Source organism: Solea solea, chromosome 1 (assembly GCF_958295425.1).
Source record: "Solea solea chromosome 1, fSolSol10.1, whole genome shotgun sequence".
Lineage (NCBI taxonomy): Eukaryota > Metazoa > Chordata > Actinopteri > Pleuronectiformes > Soleidae > Solea > Solea solea.
In genome coordinates this window covers 32,114,600-32,139,462 of record NC_081134.1, presented here as the reverse complement: position 1 = coordinate 32,139,462, position 24,863 = coordinate 32,114,600, and the positions used below count along the sequence as shown (strand labels likewise).

At 42.2% G+C, this 24,863-nt stretch overlaps 3 protein-coding genes across 5 annotated transcripts; 2 read left to right on the top strand and 1 right to left on the bottom strand.

The window, feature by feature from the left end:
* The first annotated feature begins 543 nt into the window (after positions 1-543).
* On the top strand, positions 544-2,351 carry rrs1 (ribosome biogenesis regulator 1 homolog). The gene has a single exon (XM_058633632.1). The coding sequence runs from the start codon at positions 587-589 to the stop codon at positions 1,703-1,705; it is 1,119 nt and encodes a 372-aa protein (XP_058489615.1). The 5' UTR covers positions 544-586; the 3' UTR covers positions 1,706-2,351.
* Positions 2,352-5,512: 3,161 nt separating this feature from the next.
* Positions 5,513-9,235, top strand: si:dkey-97a13.12 (SH3 domain-containing protein 21). The gene is made up of 5 exons (XM_058644390.1): positions 5,513-5,689; positions 5,896-5,927; positions 6,369-6,536; positions 7,270-7,361; positions 8,648-9,235. Exons 1-5 carry the CDS (start codon positions 5,623-5,625, stop codon positions 8,916-8,918), a joined length of 630 nt encoding a protein of 209 aa, XP_058500373.1. The 5' UTR covers positions 5,513-5,622; the 3' UTR covers positions 8,919-9,235.
* Positions 9,236-11,927: 2,692 nt separating this feature from the next.
* On the bottom strand, positions 11,928-23,745 carry mybl1 (v-myb avian myeloblastosis viral oncogene homolog-like 1). 3 transcript variants are annotated; one of them, XM_058644358.1, is made up of 16 exons: positions 23,355-23,745; positions 20,464-20,569; positions 20,271-20,342; positions 19,970-20,062; positions 19,101-19,321; positions 18,804-19,008; positions 18,649-18,723; positions 18,249-18,359; positions 17,204-17,440; positions 16,720-17,112; positions 16,515-16,630; positions 16,315-16,429; positions 16,106-16,222; positions 15,902-16,006; positions 15,135-15,323; positions 11,928-14,524 (listed from the first exon to the last, which is right to left on the bottom strand). In XM_058644358.1, exons 1-16 carry the CDS (start codon positions 23,375-23,377, stop codon positions 14,399-14,401), a joined length of 2,304 nt encoding a protein of 767 aa, XP_058500341.1. In that variant the 5' UTR covers positions 23,378-23,745; the 3' UTR covers positions 11,928-14,398. The 3 variants fall into 3 exon arrangements, with proteins under 3 accessions (XP_058500341.1, XP_058500351.1, XP_058500361.1); XM_058644368.1 differs by having other exon boundaries at positions 16,720-17,094; XM_058644378.1 differs by lacking the exon at positions 18,249-18,359.
* Between the last annotated feature and the right edge of the window lie 1,118 nt (positions 23,746-24,863).

The following is a 24,863-nucleotide window of genomic DNA, read 5'->3' as shown; positions in this document are numbered from 1 at the left end:
GTAGAAGGATACATACTGTATGTGGGCAACAGGCCTAGGATAGATTTATAAATGAAATAATACCAAAGCAAGAGTCTGCGCACAGACAATGATGACCAGCTGACCTGAGACTACAAGGTGCAATGGTGTGTGAGGGGCCTACAGCCTGTAATGAATCTTTGTCATTCAATATAAATGATATCTCCATAATCAAGAAGGGGCAAGAAGGTGGCAGCAACAAGCCGTTTCCTCGCATTCAAAGAGAAACAGGGTTTGTTTCTGAAGAAATGTGAAATATATTCTTATGTTTACACTAGACTCTCTATTTACATATTTCAAATTGTATATAGTTGACAGACAGATAGATAGAGAGAGCTGTAGGTTATATAATTACCTTGAAAATACTTAAAAAGTGCTCCATGTTCTCCTTGGTTGTGGTTTACGTCAGCCTCAAACGACGAACACACGCGTGTGAAACGGAACGATGTCGCCATCTTGTGGCCGGTAGCGGAAGTTCCCCTCAGGCGAACTCTGACCCGGAAGCACTTTGAGTGTGTTTCTGTCGTTTCACACGTGGAGGAGGAGCGGAGCAGTGTCACTGACAAACATGGCTGCATGTAGTGTGGAGGAGCTGCTGGCAAAAGCGGAGCAGGATGAAGCGGAGAAGCTGCGGAGCATCGCCGTCCACAAAGCGCTGGACCTGGAGTTTGACGTCGGGAATCTGCTGGCGTGCGACAAAAACCCCGTCGAGTCGCGGAGCTTCGGGGCGCAAAAGAAGGAGGACTTCCTGCGCTCGCTCGCTCGTGACAACACGCAGCTGCTCATCAACGAGGTCTGGAAACTGCCCACGGAGAGGGTCGAGCAGGTGATTGTGGCTAAATTACCGGAGCCGACGACACCGCTGCCCCGGGAGAAGCCGCCTCCGAAGGCCAAACCGCCAACCAAGTGGGAGCAGTTCGCCAAACTGAAAGGCATTCAGAAGAAGAAGAAGACCAACCTGGTGTGGGATGAAACTGCTAAGGAGTGGAGGAGGCGCTGGGGCTACAAACGGGTCAAGGACGACACCAAGGAGTGGCTGATCGAGGTGCCAGAGACTGCAGACCCGAATGAGGACCAGTTCGCGAAACGCACCACAGCCAAGAAGGAGCGAGTGGCCAAGAACGAGCTGAACAGGCTGAGGAACATCGCCAGAACGCAGAAGGGCAAAACGCCGGGCGTGGGCCTGATCCCCATGGCACAGCAGTCCAAAGATGACCTGAACAGAGCCGTGAGCGTGGCCAAAACATCCACAGCCTCCGCGGGGAGGTTCCAGGACCGGCTGCCCAAAGAGAAGGCGCCGAGGAACACTGGGAAGAAGAGGAAGTTTGAGCCGCTCATTGGCGACTTCTCCAGCGAGAAGCACAAGCAGCTGGAGCTGCTGAAGCTCATGGGCAGCAAGAGACCCAAGCTGGACGTGACCAAGGCTGCGAACAAGCAGATGAGGGAGGAGGACAGAGAGGAGGCAGCAGCCAGGCACAGGAAGGGAGCAGGGAAGAAGGGACGCAAGGGAAACATGTCAGGGAAAGGTGGTAAAGGAGGAGGTAAACCTGGTGGAAAACCAGGGGGTAAACCAGGAGGAAGGCCAGGAGGAAAACCAGGAGGAAGGCCAGGAGGAAAGCCAGGAGGTAAAGCAGCAGCAGGAGGAGGAGGAGGAGGGAAGAGGAGATCTAAGGCTGGAAAGCACTGAGAACTTTGTACCTGCTCTGTCCTGATTCTTCTACATCATCATCATAAAAACATTCACGATGCAAAATACAAACCGACTGTTTGATTCAACAACGGTATCAATGACTGTGTCCATCACGTCCAAGGCTCCACTGTGGAAATTAACTTTACTGTACGTGTGTGTGTCCTATTAATCCACAACACTGAGGCAAATTAAAATCAGATTATGTTTCCTTTTTTTAATCTTAAATGAGTTCATTTCTTTCTTGTCACAGCAGGAATATAGGATATTCTGATATGAACCAGATTAAAACAGAATTCTGAGTAAGACAGTGACCGGTAAATAGGACAACAATGATTTAGTAAACATTAATATTTGGTAATTAAATCAATATTTTTCTACTAAATAAACTGAATATCTCGGGTTTGTGGACACAGCGAGACATTTCGATGGTGTGAGGTGTTGAGGTTTGGGAAATGTAAATGATCAACAAGAAATCTTTTAAATAGGGATGGTATATCGGATACCATCCCTATTTAAAAGATCGGTTGTCGGACAGATGAAATGTAAAATACCATACAAACCAAAAAGCCTATACATATATATATTACATGCTTCACTATGCACAGACTGTAAACATGTAAATAAAAACAGCAAAATCATTTTAGCTGAGTCATGTTTGGGCTGTTCATTTCTTCTTGGGAGAATAATATTTGTGACACAGTTGGAGAATTATGTCTTTAAAATGACTCGGCACAAATGTGTTATTAACAGCTTCATATGTTCACAAATGGTCTAAAATGACTATATCAGAGTAATATCAGTATCAGTAGATACTTGAGTTTTTGATGTCGGGACAGCTCTATTTTTAAAGGTATAGTATGTAACATTTTGAATGGAGAAGAACGTCATGAACAAGAATGCTATTTTATTCCGAATAAGACTGATGACTGGTGTTTCAGTCTGTTTTTAAATCTTGATCAAATGTGTCACTTTGTTTTGTTATAAATTCACATGTATCATTGAATCTCTGTTTATACACATGAGAGTAAAAATAATAAACAGGTCATAAAATATACAGCAAATGTTCTAAATATCTGCTCTATAATGCAAAAACTGCTGAGAATGGATCACAGTATTATGGGATTTTTGATTGTAATTATATAAATAAGATTATACAACTCACATTCAAGGATTTGAATAATCACCCGTGAGTTTAACTGTAATTGTCAAAAATGACATGAACGCAGTCATACATATAAAATTTACATTATTACAGTAAACAAATACATGTAAGGAGGTTTTCATGAAATAATTGATGTAGATTATGAAATCTACATTGTCTTGTGTTTGCAGGTTCAAGCTCTATATTATATCAATATTTAGTTATTTTTTTGTTTATTTAAAGAGTTCAAACTGATACGTTTTTATCTTAGAGCCGTTCTGTGTCTTTTCCTGGAAGTAAACTTCTGGTTGGTTTTCTAAGCGGCTTATCTGAGGGTTTGTTTTTTTTTTGTTATGTAAAGCTCTTTCCTTTGGCAACGGTGTCCAGACTGGAGGCATCACACTGAATGACTTCTCAAAGGTTCTTTGAGCAAGAATGATTCACCTTTTAAATACACGTGTGGGCATTTTAAATCCATATAAAAATGAATTATTACCTATATTCTATGATTCCATTCAGCATATTAGTCTGAGCCCTGTGGTGTTTTGCAGTCTTTACAGGTTTGTGCTTTCATGTTCAGTCCACACCACAGGTGTTTTCCTCTCTTTTCCACTTTATTAGGTACGGCGTTTAGGGACAGCAACTTTTTCTTCGTCCCTTTTTTTTTTTAACCAAATGGAGCTCCAGCCTCCAACCTGGAGGACTAGTGTGCACCTCTTTGTCTGGACCCTACCCTACACTGACCTGTCCGGCATGGGTGGCCCTACCAGGAGCTCTGATAGGGCCACCACACCAAGATCTCTGCACTAGCGACAGATGAGGTACACAGGACACATAAAAGAGTGGCACCTGGTCCTGTAGACCATCTACTTGCGTCGTATTCATGCCTCAGTTGTAGTGACTGTCGCCTTTATGTCAATCCAAATTGGTCTGTGCCATTCACCTCTGACCTCCGGCATCGACGAGACATTTTTCACCCCAATATTTTCATTGAATATTTTCCCTTTAAAGTCCAAATTGTAAATTCTACAGAGGGTCGTACTTGGAAATCCCAGACAACTGAGCCATGTTCAAAGTCACTTAAATCCCATATTTTTTTAAAGCTAGTTTTAACTTCAACTGGTCATTTTAACCACGTCTACACTCACTCAAGTCAAAACACAACCAAAGGTGGATTTAATATCCATGGGTAACTCGTTCCAAAGTTTGGGGTCAGCCACAGAAAAGGCCGGCTTGGCCCCGAGTAGATGTATGTATTAACAAGCAGTCGAACAGGTTGCCCTAATGAAGTGTTAACAGCTGTTTCCATTGCACCAACTTCATTTATGGTCAACCTATGAACAGTTTGTATAGTAGGAAAACAAAAAATGCGGCATTTCCTCCATGTGGACTTGAGATTCCCGGGTTTACAGGAGACACCCGTTGTGCTCGGATGCGATCACGCGGCTCAGTGATCTCTCGTGTTATTGATGGATGCTTTTTAATCGCTGACACAAGCTCACAGCCAAGCTCCATCGCACCGGAGAGGGAGGAGGAGGAGGTAGAGGAGCAGGAGGAGGAGGTGGTGGTGGTGGCTTCAATCACCATCTGTTGAGCGATCCACCGCCGCCGCCCTGTCCTCCCAAGCTCATTCATCTTTGTCCCTGCTCATCCAGGCCCATGGAAAACGGCACACAGTCAATAACCCCTAAATCACCCAGGCACCCGTTGATGAGGTGAAATTATGAATTCACGTCCACGTCAGGCGGACACCGGCCTCCAAACTTTGCCTCGCGCGCGTGTGTGACCAGATGGTCATAGAACAATAGGCAGTGGCATGAAGATGAGGTGGTCAAGGATGAAATCTGCGGAAGCATATTGCATTCCCCTAAAATTTGTTTTAATGAGATTTTTTGGCGGTAGATGAGTTTTCCCGCGTGAAAGAGATAGCGGAGAAGCTTCCCAGAAGATGTGCGGTTGTTCAGTTTAATCGAGTTTTGCTTTGCTTTGCTTTGGGTTTGAGACGTTGGGAGATTCTCCTGTCTTTAAGTATAACATTGATAGAATTGTTATTAGTTTTGTTGACTTTGCCGGCGTTCAGACGCAAAAGAACACTAGGATCTGCTTGAGATTGCAACGTTTCCTCAAGATCATTTAAGTAAATACGGCTTGAAATGCTTCACGGATATAAAACGATGCAACTTGAAATGCAGACAGGCAACAATCAAGGAGATTTTTAAAAATAGTGCAAGGGTTAGGGTTAGGGTTAGTGTTAGTGCAAATACGGAAGTGTATTGCAACCGGCTAACAGTGACATAACGGACACGTCCACCGACACAAATTGTACATTAAAGCATTAATTGTTTAAACTAAATTAACTCAATACTGGCTCCTGCACAGTCTTTTCACCTCTCTCTCAGTAACACGTCTTTAAAACTAAAATCTGTACTTGGTTTCACTCCAACGCAGAAACCAAAACAATTAAGGCCTGCACTCAAATGATAGCCTCCAAATGTCAGCACCCACAGTCAGAACTGGACTATGATGCCCTCACAGTGGATGACGTCAGGGTGGAATTTAAAAATCAATTCTTTTTTGGTGCCAACTTTTTTGTTTCAGCTGCTGCTTTAAGTCTTGTGTGTCCTGCTCTGCTCCAGTCAGTGCTGCAGTGGATTAGTCAGCTGTATTTACTTCAAGGTGGTGCAGAGTGAGAGAGAGAGAGAAAGAGAGGGAGCAGAGGGAGAAGTGAAGGAGCCTCAGATCAGATCAGTGTTTAAGTTTTCAGATCTTCACGATGCAGCGCATCTACATGCACAGCCATGAGCACTTTGAAGTCTTCACCACTGTCCTTGCTCCACAAGGTGAGTGGAAAGCGGCGTCCGCAGTGAAGCGTGGTGTGGCATGACATTATTTACAGTGTTAGATGTTTGGCATCTCTGCTGACGGAAGTGATTCATAAGTAATGGTCTTCTTTCCAATGTCAATCACTTCAATGCTGAAGGACAAGGTGTCGTTGACTCTGAAAGAACTGTGATGATAAAACTCTTCATTTTTTGCTGATTCACAGGGAGATATCGATACAGAGCTGAGGCTGAGCAGGCAAGTGAACGTTCCACTTCATGCAAACATCCATTCCCTGACAGAAAGCTGAATATTTGCCTGCATTCTCTATGTGCTTTCATGTGTTCCTCATACTCCAAAGTGACGGATGTGAGTTTGACATTGATGTCAATCAATTTCCTGTCCCTCCATTATGTGTTTCCATTTCACTAACTCCGCAGAGGAACATGTGCCACATTTAGGTGGAACAGATAATGAAGAGTAGAGCCAGATTTAGGTTTTCTATTTCACCGCACAGCTTAGTCTCGGACTCTCGGATAATCCCGCTCCATTCACTTCATTCATCTGACCCCGCAGACTGCACAGCACCGGACAGTGACGACGACACCTTACGTCACTGCAACCAGACCAAAAAAATGCACTTGCAGTTCAGGTTAATAAAAAAAAAAAGAGGCTGCTGCTCTTCTCTGTGTCCATTAGATGGTGGTGGTGCACAGCTACAGGCCTCACTGGCCAGACGAGCTGCAGCTTCGTCCGGGTGACGTCATCCTGGTGCTGTCTAAACACGAGGAGGAGAGGTGGTTTGGGAGGAGGCAGGACGGCCAGCAGGGCTACTTCCCCGCCTCCTGTGTGATGGAGCTGAGCCAGGTTGGTTTGTGCTCAGCAATGCAGTAAGACTGCTCTCTGCTGCTGCTGCTGCTGCTGCTGTGAGAGAGGAGATTGTGCTTTATTTTGACCATGTTGACTATCAACTTCTGTGAGGATTTTCTTATCTTGCAACACTTTCATTGTTTCTGTTGAAATATTTAGATAGAGTTAGTTTTTGGATGGAATCAAACACATTTAGTTATGAATATGTTACTAAATAAGGAAGATGCAACTGGTTCACTTCAAGATTCTAATCTCTTCCAAGTGAGACCTAGAATTACAAAAAATAGTTTGTAGTTTTTTACGATGCAAGGTCTAAAAAAAAAAGAGGTCACATTTAGGCTTTAGTGAAAGTCAGTTGCAATATGGGAAATGTAGGATCCGGTGACTATGTCATGTCTGTGTTTTTTGCTTACAAATGACTTTTTGAGGCATCAAAATCAGGCATTTTCAATTATTAAGTATAAGCTGAAAATGAAACAAAAGTTTTCATAGGTTTCTGTGCCCCACAAATGTCTAATCCGGGCATAGAAAAGCACAACAACGCCTCCACCTGCTGAGAAAACTGAGGACTCTCTGAACTATATCAGCACTCTGTGATCAGGAAAGCTATCTATCTAAATGATTTTCAGCAAAAATTGTAATAATAAGCACAAATTAAGGACATTATCAAAAGCAGCATTGATGCAAAAATTTTTGGAACTGAAAGACATTTTTTTGTTTTCACTCTCAGATGCATCGTCCTCCCAAAGACCTGCACAGGACTCTGTCTCTGAGAAGCTCGTCGTGCGACGGCAACTCAGGTGTGCGCAGAAGACAGACAAAGTAAGTGTGAACTCACACAACACTAACAGAAACACAAACACATGTATGCCCCCTTCAAAAACGTGTATGTATACACACATCACACACAAACAGCAGCAGCAGCAGCACCCAGCAGCTGTTCAACACATCCCCCCATCACCAATGTCCTGTCCCACTGCTCTCCACCCAGCGCCCCTGAACAGGTGGTCCTCTTGTCCCTCATTAGATGACAAAGCACGCTGATTACTACACACACACACACACACACACACACAAACACACACCAGTCAATCCCCTCTCACTGCATTGCATCTCATTAAAAGAAGCGGGGAAAGAGAAGTCTTTGTAGTTTCTCATCTAAAAGAAAAATGTAAATATGAGCAAGAATTAAAATGCTACTCAGGTAAATACTTCTATTCAGGTCTTCATCTTCATCTTTTATCTCCAAATACGATAGGACGCAGTATCTCTTGCAGTTTCTGTGACTGGAGATGACTTTTTTTTATTACACGTAAACAAACACACACATGTTTGTGCAGCAATTTGTCTTAGAATAGCTACACAAACGTCCATTAATAGACATAAACTTAACCATAACCAATTAATTTGGCTTTTTTGTTTTGTTTTTTGGGACTATACCACTTTTATGATAGCGATATTTGTCTGATAGTCATTTTAGACCAGGGGTCTGCAACCTATTGCTCTAGAGCCACATGTGGCTCTTCAACACCGCTGCAGTGGCTCCCTATAGCTTGGAAAAAAATGTGTTTATCTTTATTTTCTTGCTTTCTAAGTGAACACTTTGTAGGGATCAAGGCGAAGAAAATAAAGCAGTAAAGCGTAATATTCCGTCCACTAAAATATGTGTCAAATATTGATTTTGGAAACGTCCCAGAACCCGACAAACTTGTTATCTACTTTTTTAGATTTCATAAATGCAACAAACTATGTTTTTATATACAGTTATATATTATATCTATATATAAAACTTTATACATTATACTATCAGGTTTTTAGTGGCTCCAGATTTCATTTAATTGGGTGGAGAAGGGACAAAAATGGCTCTTTTAACAGTAAAGGTTGCAGACCCCTGTCTTTTAGGACCACTGGCCCTGACAAGGTCAGTGTTTATGCCAGAAAAAGGTCCTAAAGAGGTAAGAAACACACACACACACACACACACACACACACATACTACACAGAGCCCTCTGTAGAGCTCCGTGCCTGTCTTGTCTACCAGCAGAGGAATTTGGGTCATGAGGAATAAACAGGGCCTTTGTGTTTGTTATTTCCTCTTTGTCCCCCAGTGGACACATTCTGCAGGGGCTCAGGAGGGGGAGCAGAGGAGGAGCGGCAGGAGCAACAGGAGGGGTAGGAGGTGGACTGGCACTGGATGAGGGTCGCGGCGAGAGTAAGAACCCCTTCTTGGCGCACAGGCCCCAGATCCCTCTTCCTCAGCCTGTGGCCTCCCAACCTCAGAGCCACAGATCCCCGGGTCTGCTCCACAGGATTCTATCCAAGTGCCGGAAAAAGACTGAATGCCAGGGAGCCACCAATGGGGCCTTCGAGGGCGACTAGGAGGCCCGTCCCTTTGTCCCTGGGTGACTGAGCCCGAGCTCACTGTGGGGACATGGTAGAAGCTTCTCTTATTTCCCAATATGAGCGAGTCTCCATTGCCATTATCGGTTGTTCTTGACTTGGCTGCATTTCAGGAAACCAAAGAGGCCAAACACAACAAACTGTGAATGCACACACACACACACACCACCTGATCATATGGACAGTGTCCGCTGTGATGCAAGGTGTGACATGCCTGAAAATGTGAATGTACAGCTACAGTTTGGTCCTTGTTTTTCAGCATGGAAAGATGAAATTAAATATATATATATATAGTATATGTATGATCAGTCAACAAAGTAGTCATACAGTAAGTGCATGTTTATGTATATACACTCAAATATCAAATATCTAATCCGTCAGTCACAAGACAGCCACCCACAGCTTTTAGGCGTGTAGTCATGGGCAGGACAACTCGCTGAAGTTTAAGCTGAGCATCACAATGGGGAGGAAAAGGTGATTTGTGCGACGTATGGAAGGGGGCTGACCTTTTACTGTGGATTTTTCCCACACGCAACCATCTCTGGGGTTTACAGAGCATGGTCCGAAAAAGAGAAACAATCTAGTTACAGTAACTCATATAACCACTTGTTGCAAAGTATGCAAAAAAAAAAACTTGAACCTTGAAGTAAATTGGCAACAGCAGAAGAGGAGCACATCGTGTCTGTACCTGATAAAGTGGCTGGTGAGTGAGTGTATTTGCTGTATAATACTCAAATCCGAATCCTGACCAGCCTCCATCTCTGTATTTCAGTGGAAACATGCCTCACTATATTACCTCATACATACATACTCTTGTTCATTTTCCTCCGAGCACACTGGGCCTCCCTCCTATTTTATAGAAAACTCTCTCAAGCGAAAGGAAGTGTAATTGAGGCCTGCCCGAAAGAAGAAAAAAAAAAATCCTCGCCGAAAGACCAGGGGATTGTGCCAGTTACCCCAGCAACACTAAAGCAGCCCTCAGAAGTCACGTCTTCTTCTGTGGTGCCTCGCAGCGTGTCCCCACCTCCCCACGAAAGAAGGGGCAGTGCAGGGAAGACTTTAGTTTCCCTTCTCGCAGAGGGCACCAACACCGAGCCGTGTCCTCACCTTGGCCTTGACCTTTGTGGGAAATCACAGTGCTCCTCCTCCTCCCCCACTGTTTGATATAATCCTTTGTAATAAAGACTGTGGGAGGCAGTCGCTCTGGGGCCAGTGTTTCTGAGGCATTTCTTGCCTCTCCACTGTTGTCTCCTGTGCAACTGTGCATGTACAGTACTGCTGTACACCGTTAGGGCTTATCTCTGGATGACTTATTCAACTGGGAGTGACGGAGAATACCTCGGTGTAAAGAGGATTACAGACTTTAACAAGGTTTCTTTGATAAAAAAAATAATAATCTACTGTATAATACGGGTATAGATTGAAGGCGTGTAAAAAAGAAAGAAAGAGACATCACTTCTCTTGACAGCTGCTGGCTTCTTCTTTTTTTTCCTCCACCGGGGGGATTAGCGCTCACTTACATTATGCTCAAATGTGATTTATTCAGATTCAATAAGGCTTCAAAACATAGCAAGCCCTGAGTCAAGCAGGAGGCAGACTCACCTCACACGCTGCGTATACACACACACACACACACAAGTGGAAATAGTGACCTATATATGAGGGCGGAAAGGCCATGGTCCAATTTTAACTCTCACACACACCAACACACACACAATCCCAGGGCTGTGAACTCTCCCGCCCAAAAGTGTCCCTATCCCTGCTGTTTTGTGCCGAGTGTCTTCTGGGGGGGAATGGGGCAGAGGGGGAGGAGGGGTAACAGGGTGCCTGCCAGATGACTGTTCTGTCAGCCTTATAATGGGCTGCCATCTGCTGTCTAGCATACACAAAGGCAAACACTGGGTGTGTGTGCGTGTGCTTGCCGATGGGTGTGTGCTTCGAGGAAGTGGGCAGAGAAGATCTGGATGGATGTTCGGGGACTGTTTTGTGTCTTGGGTGCACAAGGTAGACACAAATATCTTGGTTTATGCCAAGGCAGAAAATGCAGAGTACTTCCAGGTTTTTGGTGCATTAAATTACAAAAGGGCAACTGTGGCACACGGCGGGAATAAATCTCTATTTTAACCAGCCTGTGCGCACAAGTTTCCCCCCGACCGCATGTCAATAAGTCACTATTAAGCAAGGCGTGCTTCTCTTAAACACATGCGTGAAGCGTAAGGTGCAAAAGGCCGCGGCTGTCAATAACCAATTAAGAGGCAAAAGGTCCCGACGTCTTTCAACTCGCGGCGCGGGTCACACAAGAACAAAAGGCGCTCTTGTACAAGAATGAGCAAGAAGGGAGGGCCGGATTGATTAAGTAGACACGGCGCGCAATGCGACGCCCGTGTGTTTACGTGCATATTGTTTGCGTGCGTGTGCAGAGCTGCTGCTGCTCCTTCAGCAGAAGGCCAGTCATCTTTGCCTCCCTCCATTTGTGGGGGCAATTGAGCGAGTGGGCCTGTAAAACCAACAGCCCCGAGGACAAAAGAAGCCCAGGGGCATTAAGTCACGGGTGAGTGGGCCCCTTTAGGGCCAGCAGCTGACCCTGTGGAGAGGCCTCTTGTTCTGATGGAGGGGGCTCGTGTCTCTGGACCCCCAGGCCAAGTTGACAGCATCCCAACATATACATGCACGCGTGACAGGGGCGTCGTCTTAAAACTACTCAATCAATCCGCCCAACACAGCCCTTAAACATTCACCTGCCTGACTGACTGTCAACTTCATCTGGGACACACACACACAAAAAAAACCAACAAAATATACTTAAAAGCACAGACTTGCACTCAAGGAATCAGCTTTTTGGCAAAAGCTCAAGGAGGTTTGTAATGCCTGCTGCGAGCATTGTCAGAACACTGTATTACACGGTACACACCATGTAACAAACACTCATTTGTGCTGGGTCACATGGCAGAGACACAAAAAGACATTTCTGAATAAGAAGAAAAGAAGTCATGCACCAAATGCATTTATTTTTTTTACAAATTAAGTACAAGGTTACAAAGATAGTCGGCGGCTGGATTTCTATGGTATCGCCTGGATTATGAGTTCAACTGCTACAAAATATACTTTGCAAGTGTTACATCTCGTGATTCTCCCGGTAAAAAACGAAAGCAAAAAGTCCAGCGTCTTGTGTGTGTGTGTTATTGCTCATGCGTAACTACAGTAGTGTATGACAAATGCTACTATCCTGTGTTCTATGTACCTCAAAAACCTACGATGCGTACCAAGAGCGTGTTAACATGCGGACACATGAACACAAAACCAAAACAAGTAACAAATATATATATATGTACAGATCAGAGTCATCTCTCAGTGTCTTGTATGGATGCGAGTCATCTTTCTGTTTTAGAGTCGTGTTCTGATTTAGAGTTGTTTATTACTCGTCTTTCTCCCCCCCACCGACAAGATTCCCTTTTTTAGTCTCACTCGAACGCTTAACACGGGATAATCCAGATTATGACTAATACGGGTTCCATTAATGCCGATAATACAAAGACCATTTATAGCTGTAGCATTACTTAACCAGATTATGGAAAAGTCTGATTAATGGAAGTTTAAAATGGAAGCGCTGTGTCGTACATTTCCCCGGAATCACTGTGTATTTACATTACATTTAAAAAAAATGAGTGAGCAGGCAGGGATTCGGGGGTCTCGCTTAAGGGTTTTTGACGCACTTGCTGTGGCAGTGATCAATGTAGATATTGCTGTAATCATTTGTGTAAAAATGTGTCATGAAAGGATTACATAACATATGTATGTAGTGCATTTAAAACACGTTTCAGCAGCAGAACAAGAGAAAAGAACAGGTCAAAAAAAACATGGTGTCAGCATCCAAAACAAAATGAGAAGACATCTATCTAAGACACATACACACACACACACACACACACACACACACACACACAAATAAAGAGGACAAGAGCGACTTCCTCAGAACAAGCATTTAAACTTAAATGAGTAAAAAAAGTGCAATTTGTCTATGATTAGAGGTCAGAGATGGAGTCCGGCTACCTAATAGCAAAGAGCACATTTAAATCAAAGGAATAATCAATAATATGTTACACAATCACAGATTCAACTACACATTAATTTGCTAGAACCTGTCAGTCCAGGGGAGGGGGAGAAATTAAATTAATGGCAGTGAACATTCTACCAAGTAATGAAATGATAGCCCAATCCTGATTTTGAATAAAGATTCTTCAATAATTTCTCTTAAAATGTTTTTTTTTAAAGAAATAAATAAATTAGTAAACATTAAATAAATAAAAACCTACAGCCTTCACATACAAATGTAAATCCTTCTTGCCTGTTATTGAACACTGATGATGATGTGAAAACTGGCCACTAAGTGACCAAAAACAATGGTGGCCATTCATTTTTTTTTCCCATTATAGACTTTTAGGTTGATAGGTTACTTTGAGGCTGCTGTGTCAGTTAAAGTTAAACTTCTTTAAGAAAGAAAAAACCCTCATGGTATCTGATTTATATTAATATCTAAGCTTTCGAGCTGTCCAATAATAAATAAAAAAAACAAACAGAAATAAACATAATAAAAAGGTACCCTTTCCATTCTTGAGGTTCTCACACGTTACATTGCAATGAAATACATTCAACCCATGTCTCGACGGACATTATGGCCTTGGAAAGGAAATGTTTTGTTTTTAGAAAATAATAATAAAAAAGAAAGATATCATTACAAGTGCTATCCAGTTTGCCCTTAAACTCACTGCTCCATTCTCAGCAGCAAAGAAAATCAACTTAGTAGTGCAATACTGACGACAGCTTCCCATCTCCACTCCACCCCCCCCCCAAAAAAAACCTTCACACCACCATGATATAGTACTCAGCAGTAACACTGCTGTCCATAAAGACGTGTACCTTCATTATTGTGTCATTATATTCTCTACTGTATGTGTCTGTGTGTTAAAAATAAAAGGCTACAGATGCAACAGCAAACGGGGGCAGTTTAACATGTCGACGCACATAGTCATAAAATCTTGTTATTTAAAACAATATATTAACGATATAAAACTCGGAAGCAGCCACTGCTAATAATAAACACTATTCTCTAACAGCCTATTGTATGTGCAGGTAGTTTCAACATCACTAACTAGTGCAGAAAACAAAACAATCGAGCCTTTTTCCTTCATGTTTGTACATAAATGTTCATGTAGCTAGGTGAGAGTACAGGCCAAAACCTCAGGCAGTGATTTTACTGTGTGAAATATTACCACAAAAAAGCAGCCGTACTGTTTTTGTGGATGAAACTTGGCAGTGCATATCTGCATCGAAAATAAAAATAAAATCATTTGTCTTCACTGGATTGTCTCTTACAGGATTCAGTGGAGGTTTTAGTTGTTGGATGGATGATGGACGGGGTAAGTAGTGTTACCAGTGCAGCGGGGGATGGGGACACGGCTTTAAAGCACAAGGGCCCTTGAGGTAGAGCCAGATGACGGGTAGGGGTTCAGGTATTGACGGGCCTGTTCGGTCATAATCAGCTGGTCCTCGGTCTTCCCATAAACCACTGCTTCCCACTCACTCACCTGCAGAGAAAAACCATCAGCGGTTACTCAAGTAGGATAATCCATAATTGTTTTAACATCAGTCCTTTCCATACATATCAAATATTCACGCATTTTTAAAACATTTTTAACCCTTAAATTGCCATGTTTTGTTATAATGCACCTTCATTTTATGGTCTAAAAAAACCCAATAAATGAATTATTTTCTTATTCATAAAATACTCACGTTAACACACCTAGTGTGTGCTCATAAAAATGAAGCTAAGAAAATTGTATGAATTATTACTATTTTTTAAAAACAAAAGTCAGTACTCATCATAAACATCAAACATTAATTCATTTTAGGTTTTTAACCCTTAAAATCTCCACATTTTTGTAATGATGCATCAAAAACAGTGATTTGAACAGGTTTCAATGAGCACATTTTTGTGCATAGGTGTGTTAGTGTGAGTATTTTCGTTAACGTTGTTTACAACAGACTAAAAATTGAGAACACTGAAAAAAGCACAACCTGGCATAAATTTGTTTCAAATATGCATGAAAAAAGGATCAAATATTCTAGAAATTAAAAGCCAAAAAACAAAAAATGTGTCTAGGTGTAGCATCATAAAGAAATGGGTTTTTTACAAACCTGTACAGTGGCATGCTTTGGTGCTTTCGAGGCAGGGAGCTTCTTCACACACAGGCTGGTAAAGCGATGGGGTTTTTCGAGGATGACTGAGGATTCCTCTCTCGCACATGTCAAAGGGTGGCTGCACTCCTCTTGCTCGGGGATTGGGCTGATCAATGAGGAGCTCGTCAGGAGATTTTCCTCTGGTTTCTGCAAAGAGATCATTTAAAAAAAAAAAAAGGATAAAAAAAAATCAATGGATTGTCAGATAGCATATACATCACTTCTTATCACATCGGTACCACATAATGATTGAAGTTTGCTACACAACCCTAAATTTAATTCAAAGCGACAAAATATTGAATGCATTTTTCCATAGAAAAGAGGGTTTGTATGGATGAAGACACAACCAGGTCCAGTCTAAGCTTCTCTAAATCCCAGAGGCACATACAGAGGATCAGGGTGGTGACATGTCAGCGGCTCAGTGCAGCAGCATGAGGGAGGAAGTGGTTCCCACCATCAACCTGAGGAAAGTGCAACATGAGCGCCGACCTTGATAAGCGACAACAAGAAATTGATCGCCAAGACCTCCCTACAGCCAGATATGTTGCTCTAATCCATGTCTGCAAGGATGGATTTAAATCATGGAATTGAGAATGGAGCATGCCTTCAAAACAAAAAACTGGCTGACACTGCTGACGTCAGAACAATGGGACTGCTGGAGGCACATCACTTCAGTATTGGTTACCAAATTTGTTTCTGAAACTGTTCTCTTTTTGATGACTTACTTCTGTGTTGTTGAGCTGCTCTTGGAAGAGTTGGACGTTGAGGCCGTCTTTAGCCCATGGGTCGAGGACAAGGGATTTGCGCACTTTTCTTGCAGGGCCATCCATCTGAAATCAAAGAACAGGACATAGAGGTAAATTTTCCCATTTGTTCTTTTTTACCTCTCATATCAGAAGGGAATGATCATGAAGGATAGCCAAACGTACATTGTGTTTCCATGCTCTGTAGTCAGGCTGGACGTCAGCTCTGTGGAAGATATCTGCTCCAGTCTCCTGCTTCAGAACTTCGCGAATGTCCTCTTCGAGCAACGCCAACGACTGAGGCTGAAAAACCAAAATATACATGTAAATTTGTAAAAATTAACTGAATAAATAACGCAAATTGCAACAACAGGCAGCCATATTTGACAGCTCACCTCTATCTTCAGTGGGCCGTGCATTTTCTCCTGGGCAGCCAAAGCATTTTTGAAAGGTGTCGGTGTCCTTGGTGTTGGAATCATTACAGTTTTACGGAATTTGGGTGTCCGTGAGCTAGAAAGTTAAGAGAATCAGACACGTTAATTTAGATATACACCGTGCAAAGACAGCCTCTTTGTTTTTGAGCAGATGTACTTACCCATCATTCTCTTTCTGGTGCTTAGGTGTGGTTTCTTTGTGGAGCGGTGTGTAAAGGAGACACCTTTGGCCACACACGGGAGTTGAGGTGAGGGCAGGGTTATCCAGGTTGCAGAACTGGAGAGGAAAGAATCACACAGGACGGGTCAATCACATGACCTGTGCAACCACAAATACAAATTTGAAGTTTACAGTGTTTTATTTACTCGTGATGGGGTGAACGGCAGTGATTTTGTGGGCGTTTTCTTTGGAGAATTTGGATTATTTTCCAAGAAAGAGGAACAGGTCCTTTCACACAGAGGGGAGGGCTCCCCCCTTTCTCTCCTCCTCCTCCTCCCTGTGTTTGTCTGGGAGGGTTTGGAGGAGTTGATGGGAGTCAGGGCGGTGACACTGGCCAGACCAAATGAAGTACAGTTTTTCTCTTGGCCTGAAACGGCAGTGGAATTGTTGAATGTGTAGCCCATGGAACTGTCCTCCGTCCTCTCTTGCAGGAGCGTGTTGTAGCCTGCCAGATTGTGTCTCGGCGGCGTTACTGCCTCCGACAGGTCGAAACTGGCCATATCGCTCCACATGACAGGGTCCTGCAGAGCAAAACACATCTACAGTAGGTCTTTAATACATTCATAAGTATTCTCAATAAATTCATACTGCTATACATTTGTACTGTTTTTTTCTCCGTCTGTTACTTACAGAGTCGATGAGCTCCATGGTTTCCGCAAATTCCGGTATGGTCTGCAGGGTGGAGAGCACCGTGCTGGCTTCCACGGCCAGGAATTTACTGGGAGAGACAGGAAGCGGTGTCGGAGCTGGAGGAAGCTCAGGGCTGCTCCAGGGCTTTCTCTCAGCCTGCTCTTCCAGGCTGCTGCTACTTGTGGTTAATGTATCTTCTGACACACTGTCTGACCAAACTGAGTAGGGCTCCAAGCTCTGAGTGACAGGAGGGGAGGAGAAGGCTGGGGTTAGATCTTTGCCTACGGCAGCAGTTTGATGGCTGATTTGATGTGACTGTGTTGTGTGAAATTGTCAGATTTGCAGCAGTTTTGAAATGATTTGAGTGGAAAGAAAGTTTGGAAAACATCAAAATCTTGACCACTATACAATATAATGTCAGTGACTGTGGAGAATGGAGTTGAGAATGAAATGTGAGGACAATGTTGGAGGGGACAGAACAGAGTCAGGTCAGACAGTGCTTGGGTCAAAAACCAAACTGCGGGCTGAGTGAGGGCATGAGGGCTGAAGGAGATGAAGGAGCAGGTTTGTGATGCGAATAATGGCATTATGGGGTGTAGGTGGCGTCCAAGCACAGCTTCAGTCCAGTTTGATTGAGTAGCAAAATGGGGAAGGCAGTTACTACAGCAACACTACAGCATATCAGGCTACAGGCACGCATACATGTGCGCCATTCTTGTTTTCACATCTATACACTGTAAAAAGTCCATCACTGGGTCAATTACGCCAAAAATCATAACATGTAAAGCCAATAGAGGAGATTTGACAATGGAATTTTCCAGGATCATTGTTGTTTTTTCCTTTTAAAATTAAAGCAGATAAAGGCTAAAAATGTCAGGAAAATGTGTAAGATTCAGCTTTTATCTCACTTCAATTTGAATTTAAGACTCAGGTTAGTAATATATTTAATATTAAAATGACCCTTTTTACAGTGTATGTAAGCTACAGACACAGGCGGGCTATGCTGCCTAAGAATGCTAACACACGCTCAGTGTGTTTTTCTTACATAGGGACCTCTGCACTGCACTTGTCGGTGGACTTCATTCTCTGCTGACATAAGCAGCAGCTCAAGCTCCTTAATTCTTTGCTCTCTGTCAGGATCATCCAGGCAGGATGGCTGGAATAAACACATGTCAGGGAGGAGAGAGGTCAAGAGGACAGGAGGAAAGGACAGAGTTAAGAAAAGCAGACAAATAACAGATTTGCACATCAAAAAAAAACACACAGGAAAATTTGAAATTCACCCCCTTATGTTATTGAATGTTAGATGAAAATAACAGGACATTCAAGCATTCATTTCACTTGAAGTCCAGAGTTAGCAATCACAAGGATATCTATGAAAAGCCCAGAAAAATAAAGAATGTGACAAGTGTTTTTCCCCCTTTGGCATGCAGAAAAAGACTCACTGGTGTGAAGCCCGAGTTTTCAGGGAGACTGTCCATCATGTGTCCACTGTGAGGATCATACGAGAATCCTCCAAGCTAAAACAGAGAGCCACATTTAAGTAAAACTTGCGGAGGACAAAAATAAAACAAGTATGACGCACAAACTAAAAGGAGACCTGGCTGGGTCCTGGTATCGATAGTGGACTGTGATCACAGCTCTGAGGCTCTGCTGTTGTTGTTGGGGGACACAGCCTGTGATGGCGTCTCTTTCCTCCTGTATGTGTAGACGTCAAAGGCTTGCCATCTTCTTGCAGGTAGCCCTCATGCTCCACCTTCCTCCTCATGGTTGAGTTCCAGTGGTTCTTGATGGAGTTATCCGTCCTGTTGCATAGAAAACATAACATTTGTACCAAATTACCTATTTTGTCACTTAGTATGAGGAGTAATGAATGCACAAGGTTACAGTGTATTACCGTCCAGGAAGAAGCTTGGAGATCTCTGCCCAGCGGTTGCCCAGGCGTTTGTGGGCATCGTAGATGATTCGATCCTCTTCTTGAGTCCATGAAGACTTTTTCACCTCTGGGTTGAGATGATTGTGCCACCTTTCGCGGCACTGCTTTCCGATCCTCCCCTGGAGATGCTTTGCGATCACCGACCAACGTTTGGGGCCATACTTGTGTACGAGGTCAATAACCTGTACGAAAATGTCATTGTTTATTGTTGCACTTTCAAGTTTTTTTGTCATGTTTGACTTTATGGGAGAGTGGACCAAGACTGCAAGAGTGAGATCACACCTTCCTACTTTGTTATAGCAACTTCAGTGTTAAGAAAGCTTTGACTGTTTGTGGTACAGCTGAAAAATGTTCTGATGTCATAGTTGGAAGCCCAGGCTATTATTGATAGCCCTGTGTTTCCGTTATGATGCCAAGATTTCAGAGAAACATTCTCCACACTGTTGCAGAACAGTGATCCATTTAGGGAACTCACAACAGCAGAGAGCGACATTAAGAGTTTCACTCTGTACAAGGAAGGGCTTGGCTCTAAATTAGTGACTTGGAAAATCTGTGTATTATTAGGGATGACGCAGTGCAGAGCATGTAATTTGAAAAAATGGAAAAATAAGAAGTAGGCACAGTAGGTTTTTGGCGGGAAGTAAGCTTGCGCATGTGCACAGCTCTCAGGGTCTGAAGGTTACATTACAGATTGTGACATTTGTTTGTGTGTTTTTTTTGCTTGGACTCAGCTCCTAATAATCCCCACAGCTTCCTTCTGTCTCACCTATCATTTACCTGTTTTGTCATTCCTCATTCTCTCCAAAGCAGGAACTCCCAGCTCATCTTACCTTTTGATCCTCCTCTTTTGTCCAGGGTCCTTTCACCAGCTCTGGGTTGAGCACCTTCTGCCAGCGGTGCTGACACTGGCCATCTGTCCTCCCCTGTGACAGAGACGCACAGACCACAACACCTTATTACACACACCACTAGACAGCAATATTTACATTCTTTTCACTAAATGCACCCGTGACTTTCTTCTTGTGAGAGTGTTTGCAAATAGGAGTAGTAAATGATCTTGGTGGTTGTTGGAATTGACTAGTATTGCAAAAACCTGTGAGATATTATTAACATATTATTTTGCATACTTACAGGGAGAAATGTGGCAATTAATTTCCAGGAATCTGTCCCATGCTGCTCGACAAGCTTTTTCAGCTTGTCGTCCTTAAGACAATGAACGTAATGAAAGAGAGATTAAAGGTACTTTAGTATCCGTCCTGAGGAAATTCACACTTACACTGTGTTATAAATTGATGACAATGAGATTTAACAATAATGGACTTACCTCATCTCTGGACCACTTTACTTTGCACAGTGTTTTTTTGTCTTTGCTCTTCTCTTTACTCTCTGGATCAGTGGAGAGCAGCTCTTCATCCTCATCATTGCTAAAACTACACGGGGCAAATAAAAGAAGAGCAGGACTCATTAGTTAACAGCACACAGTATTTCTTTATATGGTCATTTACTCAGAGCAGAAAAAGTGAACATTGCACTGCGAGGCTGCTTTGGTGAGGTGCAAAAAAGACACTTCTGTCAGTTCCTACTATAACCACATTTAAATACATGTAAAGCTATCTAATCTAAGGATATCCTCTCACTAAACAAACGGTCATAGCAAAAGAGACTGTAGAGGACATTGGTTGGTTTGTTATCTGATGTAATGCATAATATAAATGGTGAATTGAAAGCTGAGGCTACTGGAGAGTAATCACCATCACTTATCCGTGCAACCACAATTTAATTTGACATTGAGAGAGCATTTGACATTAGTGCACACTGTATACATTTAATTTACCAAGCAATGCTGTTGGATGCATATGGTAAATGTCACAGTCAACACAAGCAATTCAAGGAAATGGAGTGAAAGGAAACAAAGAAATGCTTTAAGCAATATTAAAAAAGCCTAAAGGTGACTCTTTTTTAATGTTAAAATGATGATCAGCGTATGATTGTAATAAAAAATAGTTTTATCTTGGAGGACCACCAGACTAAAAATGCAACAAAGCACACCATGGACTCATATATAACCACGAGAACATAAAATTCCTCTCTACTGACACAAGATGTTGGCAGGTAGCACTGGACGTCTGTGTTCTCATAAAACCTGCTGCTGGGCAACACTTTGTGGTTGTGGAGCAGACTTTAATAAATAGTGGTGAAATTAAGTTTGCCATTCCCAGGAGTCATTTAACCTCAGGGATATATATATATATATATACACATACACACACACACACATATAAATACATACATACATACATACATACATACATACATACATACATGTACACAAACACACTTGAACATGCACACAAGGGAAAACCACTGTTTTGTGTAGGACACTGCTACTGTCTTTCTCAGTGGGAAGCCCAAACATGGGAATTGAAGTTTGGTGTGTGGCGACTCCCTCGCTAGAGCAAAGAGAAGTGGGGAAATTAGTCTGAACTGTACACTGGACAGAAAGGAGGAGCATAAAGGGGCTGAAGGAAAGGGGCGATCACACATCAACAGGCTCTTTCACCTCCAGAGGTGTGTGAGTGAGTGTGTGTGCGCGTCATTTAGCGGGAGGAGGGGTGTGGTCAGGGGTATGGCAAAGCCCTAACGGTCCAGTTGTTCAAAAACTTTCAAATAAAACTGGCAGACTTATGCAACCACTTAACATTTACACATTCAACACCTTACTAAACTTTAATACAACAAGTTAATCAAATAAAAAAATTTCTGCGTATGCAATTCAACATCAGTCATGAGTTAAGAGCATAATATACTATAAATGATATGCAGGTCAAACTCAGAAATTGTAATTGTGAAAGAAAGGAGCCACCCATTTTTCTCCAAATGTAAACACAAGCAAGGTTATGGCACAGACTCATTAGTCCAACTTCAATGTCTGTCTTCTTTGTCAAACATGGCCATTTTATCACAAACTGTATGTTTTATTTGATATAAATAATAAGATTTGACTGCAGCACTGTGGACTTCAGTCAATATTCTGCTTACATTGGTCATAATGCTTGTTATTTCAGATACATTTTAACACAGTTATTTCACAAAAAGTGGATTTTGTCCTGTGACAGAAGCACACTGTTCCAAGAAGACCAAATATTAGAGGAAAAACTGACCCGGGCCGTCACTTTCATATATTTTCTAGATTCTGCTGTTGCCTAACTGCTGATTGACAAGGGGCCGCACGGCTAACGTGCTTTTGCAAACATACCCAATGTTTGAAACAACTTTTCGAATGCATTTCACGTTTAATATTTTCTACACCACCTATTAATATTTTCAGGATACAGGATACTACCAGATGCATAACACGCTGTTATTCATCTGTTTTTTTAACATACACACACACACACACACATATATATGTATATATATATATATTCTGCAACCTTTAGTATTAAAAACAGCCATTTTTGTCCCTTCTTCATAAATAGCTCTTTTAATACTAAAGATTAATGTAATCTGGAGACACAAAATGAAGATAATATCATGTATAAAGTTGTATATATAGATATACTATATATAAAAAAGCATAGTTTGTTGCATTTATGAAATCTAAAAAGTAGAAAAAGAAAACTTTTGACATTTGATGACTGTACCTCTTTGAAATAAATATTGAAAAATGATTTGGATTTTATATTGTATATTCATGCTTGAGAAAACCTGCTGGCATAATTATGTGGATCCAAAGATTGACAGGACTCTTAATGAGTACCTCTTCACGTACAAATTACTTAATTTAAATGCTGGGATTTCATTTCACACACAAGTTTCGGTTTCTGGGACAAGAATACGGGACGGGAATATCGCATTTGACACAGACAAAGTATGTGACATGCATATTTTAGTGGATGAAATCTTAGACCACTTTATTCTACTTTAGGGATTTCCTCGATCCCTAAAAAAGTGCTCACTTTGAAAGAAATAAAATACAGATAAATATCTGAAAGCTACAGGGAGCCACTGCAGAGGTGTTGAAGAGCTGCATGAGGCTCGAGAGCCGCAGGTTGCAGACCCCTAGTCTAAATTGGTATAATTGAAGTGGTATCGTCCCAAAAAAACAAAAACCTGATATTGTAAGCATGAAAACTCTGGCTACGCTGACACACAGATGAAACTAACACACTGGTTATAATGAAACTGTAAGTATATTATTGCGCTGTCACCCACCTGAGTGATTTCACCTTGTCCATGACAGTCTGCGGGGTAGTGGGACCTTTTCCGAAGACGAACCAGTGTTTGGCAGCGCTTTAAACACCTGCACGGACAGATATGTATCCATAGAAGTCGCTGTCAGTCATTGCTGGCTGTTTCTTCGGAGACGCTAGCTAGCATCACTGTGCTAGCGAGCTAACTAACTAACTGAACACTCCATAACACAACTCTCACTCGGTAAAAGCCGTGTTCGTTAACATTTTTTTCCCCAAAGAAAAGCTCCGCGGTGTCTCTTTTTGTCCTCCTTTCAAATAAACTACAGGTAGCACAAGAAGCTAACAGCGTAGACGTCCACTCCGTGTTCTAACTACGTCAGTGTGTTTTACTCTCTCGTCTCTCTCTGTACTTTTCTATCTGGAGTTATGATTTTTGTCCATCCCGCCGATTCTCGCGCCCAGCCCCTCTGCGCGGGCGGCCTCGCCTCCGATTGGTCAGAAACGGGGGGGCTGTGACTAAACGAGTCAACACTCGAAACTGATTGGTCAGAGATGAGGGGTCAGAACGCATGTGATTGGTCAGAATGTTAACATGGTTTCGCTTTCAGTGGTCAAATATTTCAAGGTGGGCGGACGTTAAGTAGGACGCTGCCACTGTCACATTTAGCAGTAGAATGGCTCTTTTCATGCTGCAGTGATGGGAAGTTCGGCTCTTTTTCAAACATTCTGATCTTTTGGCTCTGGCTCTTACGGCTCCCAAATGGCTCTTCACTTACTCTCAGAGCCTTCTATTTTGGCCTAATTATGAGTGATTTGTGTGTTGTTAAGCAGTTTTTTAATCAGTGTTTTCTTATTTTTATGCATGTTTTTCATTACAAAAAGAGGACAAACAAGTGAGCAAGTGAGAAGAAATGTTACGTGTGAAATGTTACGTAACAATTTATATTCACATAAACAAATTGCACACTTGCACTATGTTTCATATTTATTGTTGCTGATTTGGCTATATTTGTATCTTAATCAATCACTTTATGATAATTCACATGATTGTTGTGAAAACTGAGAACATTTGAGGCTTGAGATTCAAGATCCAGCTACTTTTTTACTCGTGTGTGTCCTCACAGTTCATTCTGCAGCTTTTTTAAACTGTACTCTACTGACCCCTTCTGGACAAACAGTTGCACATCCACTAGTTCATTGTTGCCATGGATACTTAAAATCCCAAAACACAATAGTTACCATAGAAAATGCGGTTTGTTTGCATGTTATCTGAACTAGGCATTTTCCCAGATCGTCTCGACATTTTTTGGGTTAGTGTCACATGTGTGGTTATTAACACAAACTGTGCAATGTATAGATTTTGACATATAGTTCAAACTCCATTCATTAATTACAGTACATCAATTACATAATTTTGACTTATAGGCAACTTATAAAGCTATATCTAACAATCCTAGTTCTTTGTTTGTTGGCTTTTTTTTTCTTTTTTTATTAATTCTCTCGGCTCTCACTAAATGAAGTGTGAAGA

Bases quoted from the DNA above. Each gene is read 5' to 3' on its own strand.
- mybl1 (XM_058644358.1), bottom strand. From the start codon at position 23,377: ATGGACAAGGTGAAATCACTCAG. The intron at 20,570-23,354 runs GTGGGTGACAGC...TGCCCCGTGTAG, and splicing joins GACAAGGTGAAATCACTCAG to TTTTAGCAATGATGAGGATG. The intron at 17,441-18,248 runs GTAAGAAAAACA...CCTGTCACTCAG, and splicing joins TGCAGTGCAGAGGTCCCTAT to AGCTTGGAGCCCTACTCAGT.
- si:dkey-97a13.12 (XM_058644390.1), top strand. From the start codon at position 5,623: ATGCAGCGCATCTACATGCACAGCCATGAGCACTTTGAAGTCTTCACC. The intron at 5,928-6,368 runs GCAAGTGAACGT...TGTGTCCATTAG, and splicing joins ACAGAGCTGAGGCTGAGCAG to ATGGTGGTGGTGCACAGCTA. The intron at 7,362-8,647 runs GTAAGTGTGAAC...TTTGTCCCCCAG, and splicing joins GTGCGCAGAAGACAGACAAA to TGGACACATTCTGCAGGGGC.
- rrs1 (XM_058633632.1), top strand. From the start codon at position 587: ATGGCTGCATGTAGTGTGGAGGAGCTGCTGGCAAAAGCGGAGCAGGAT.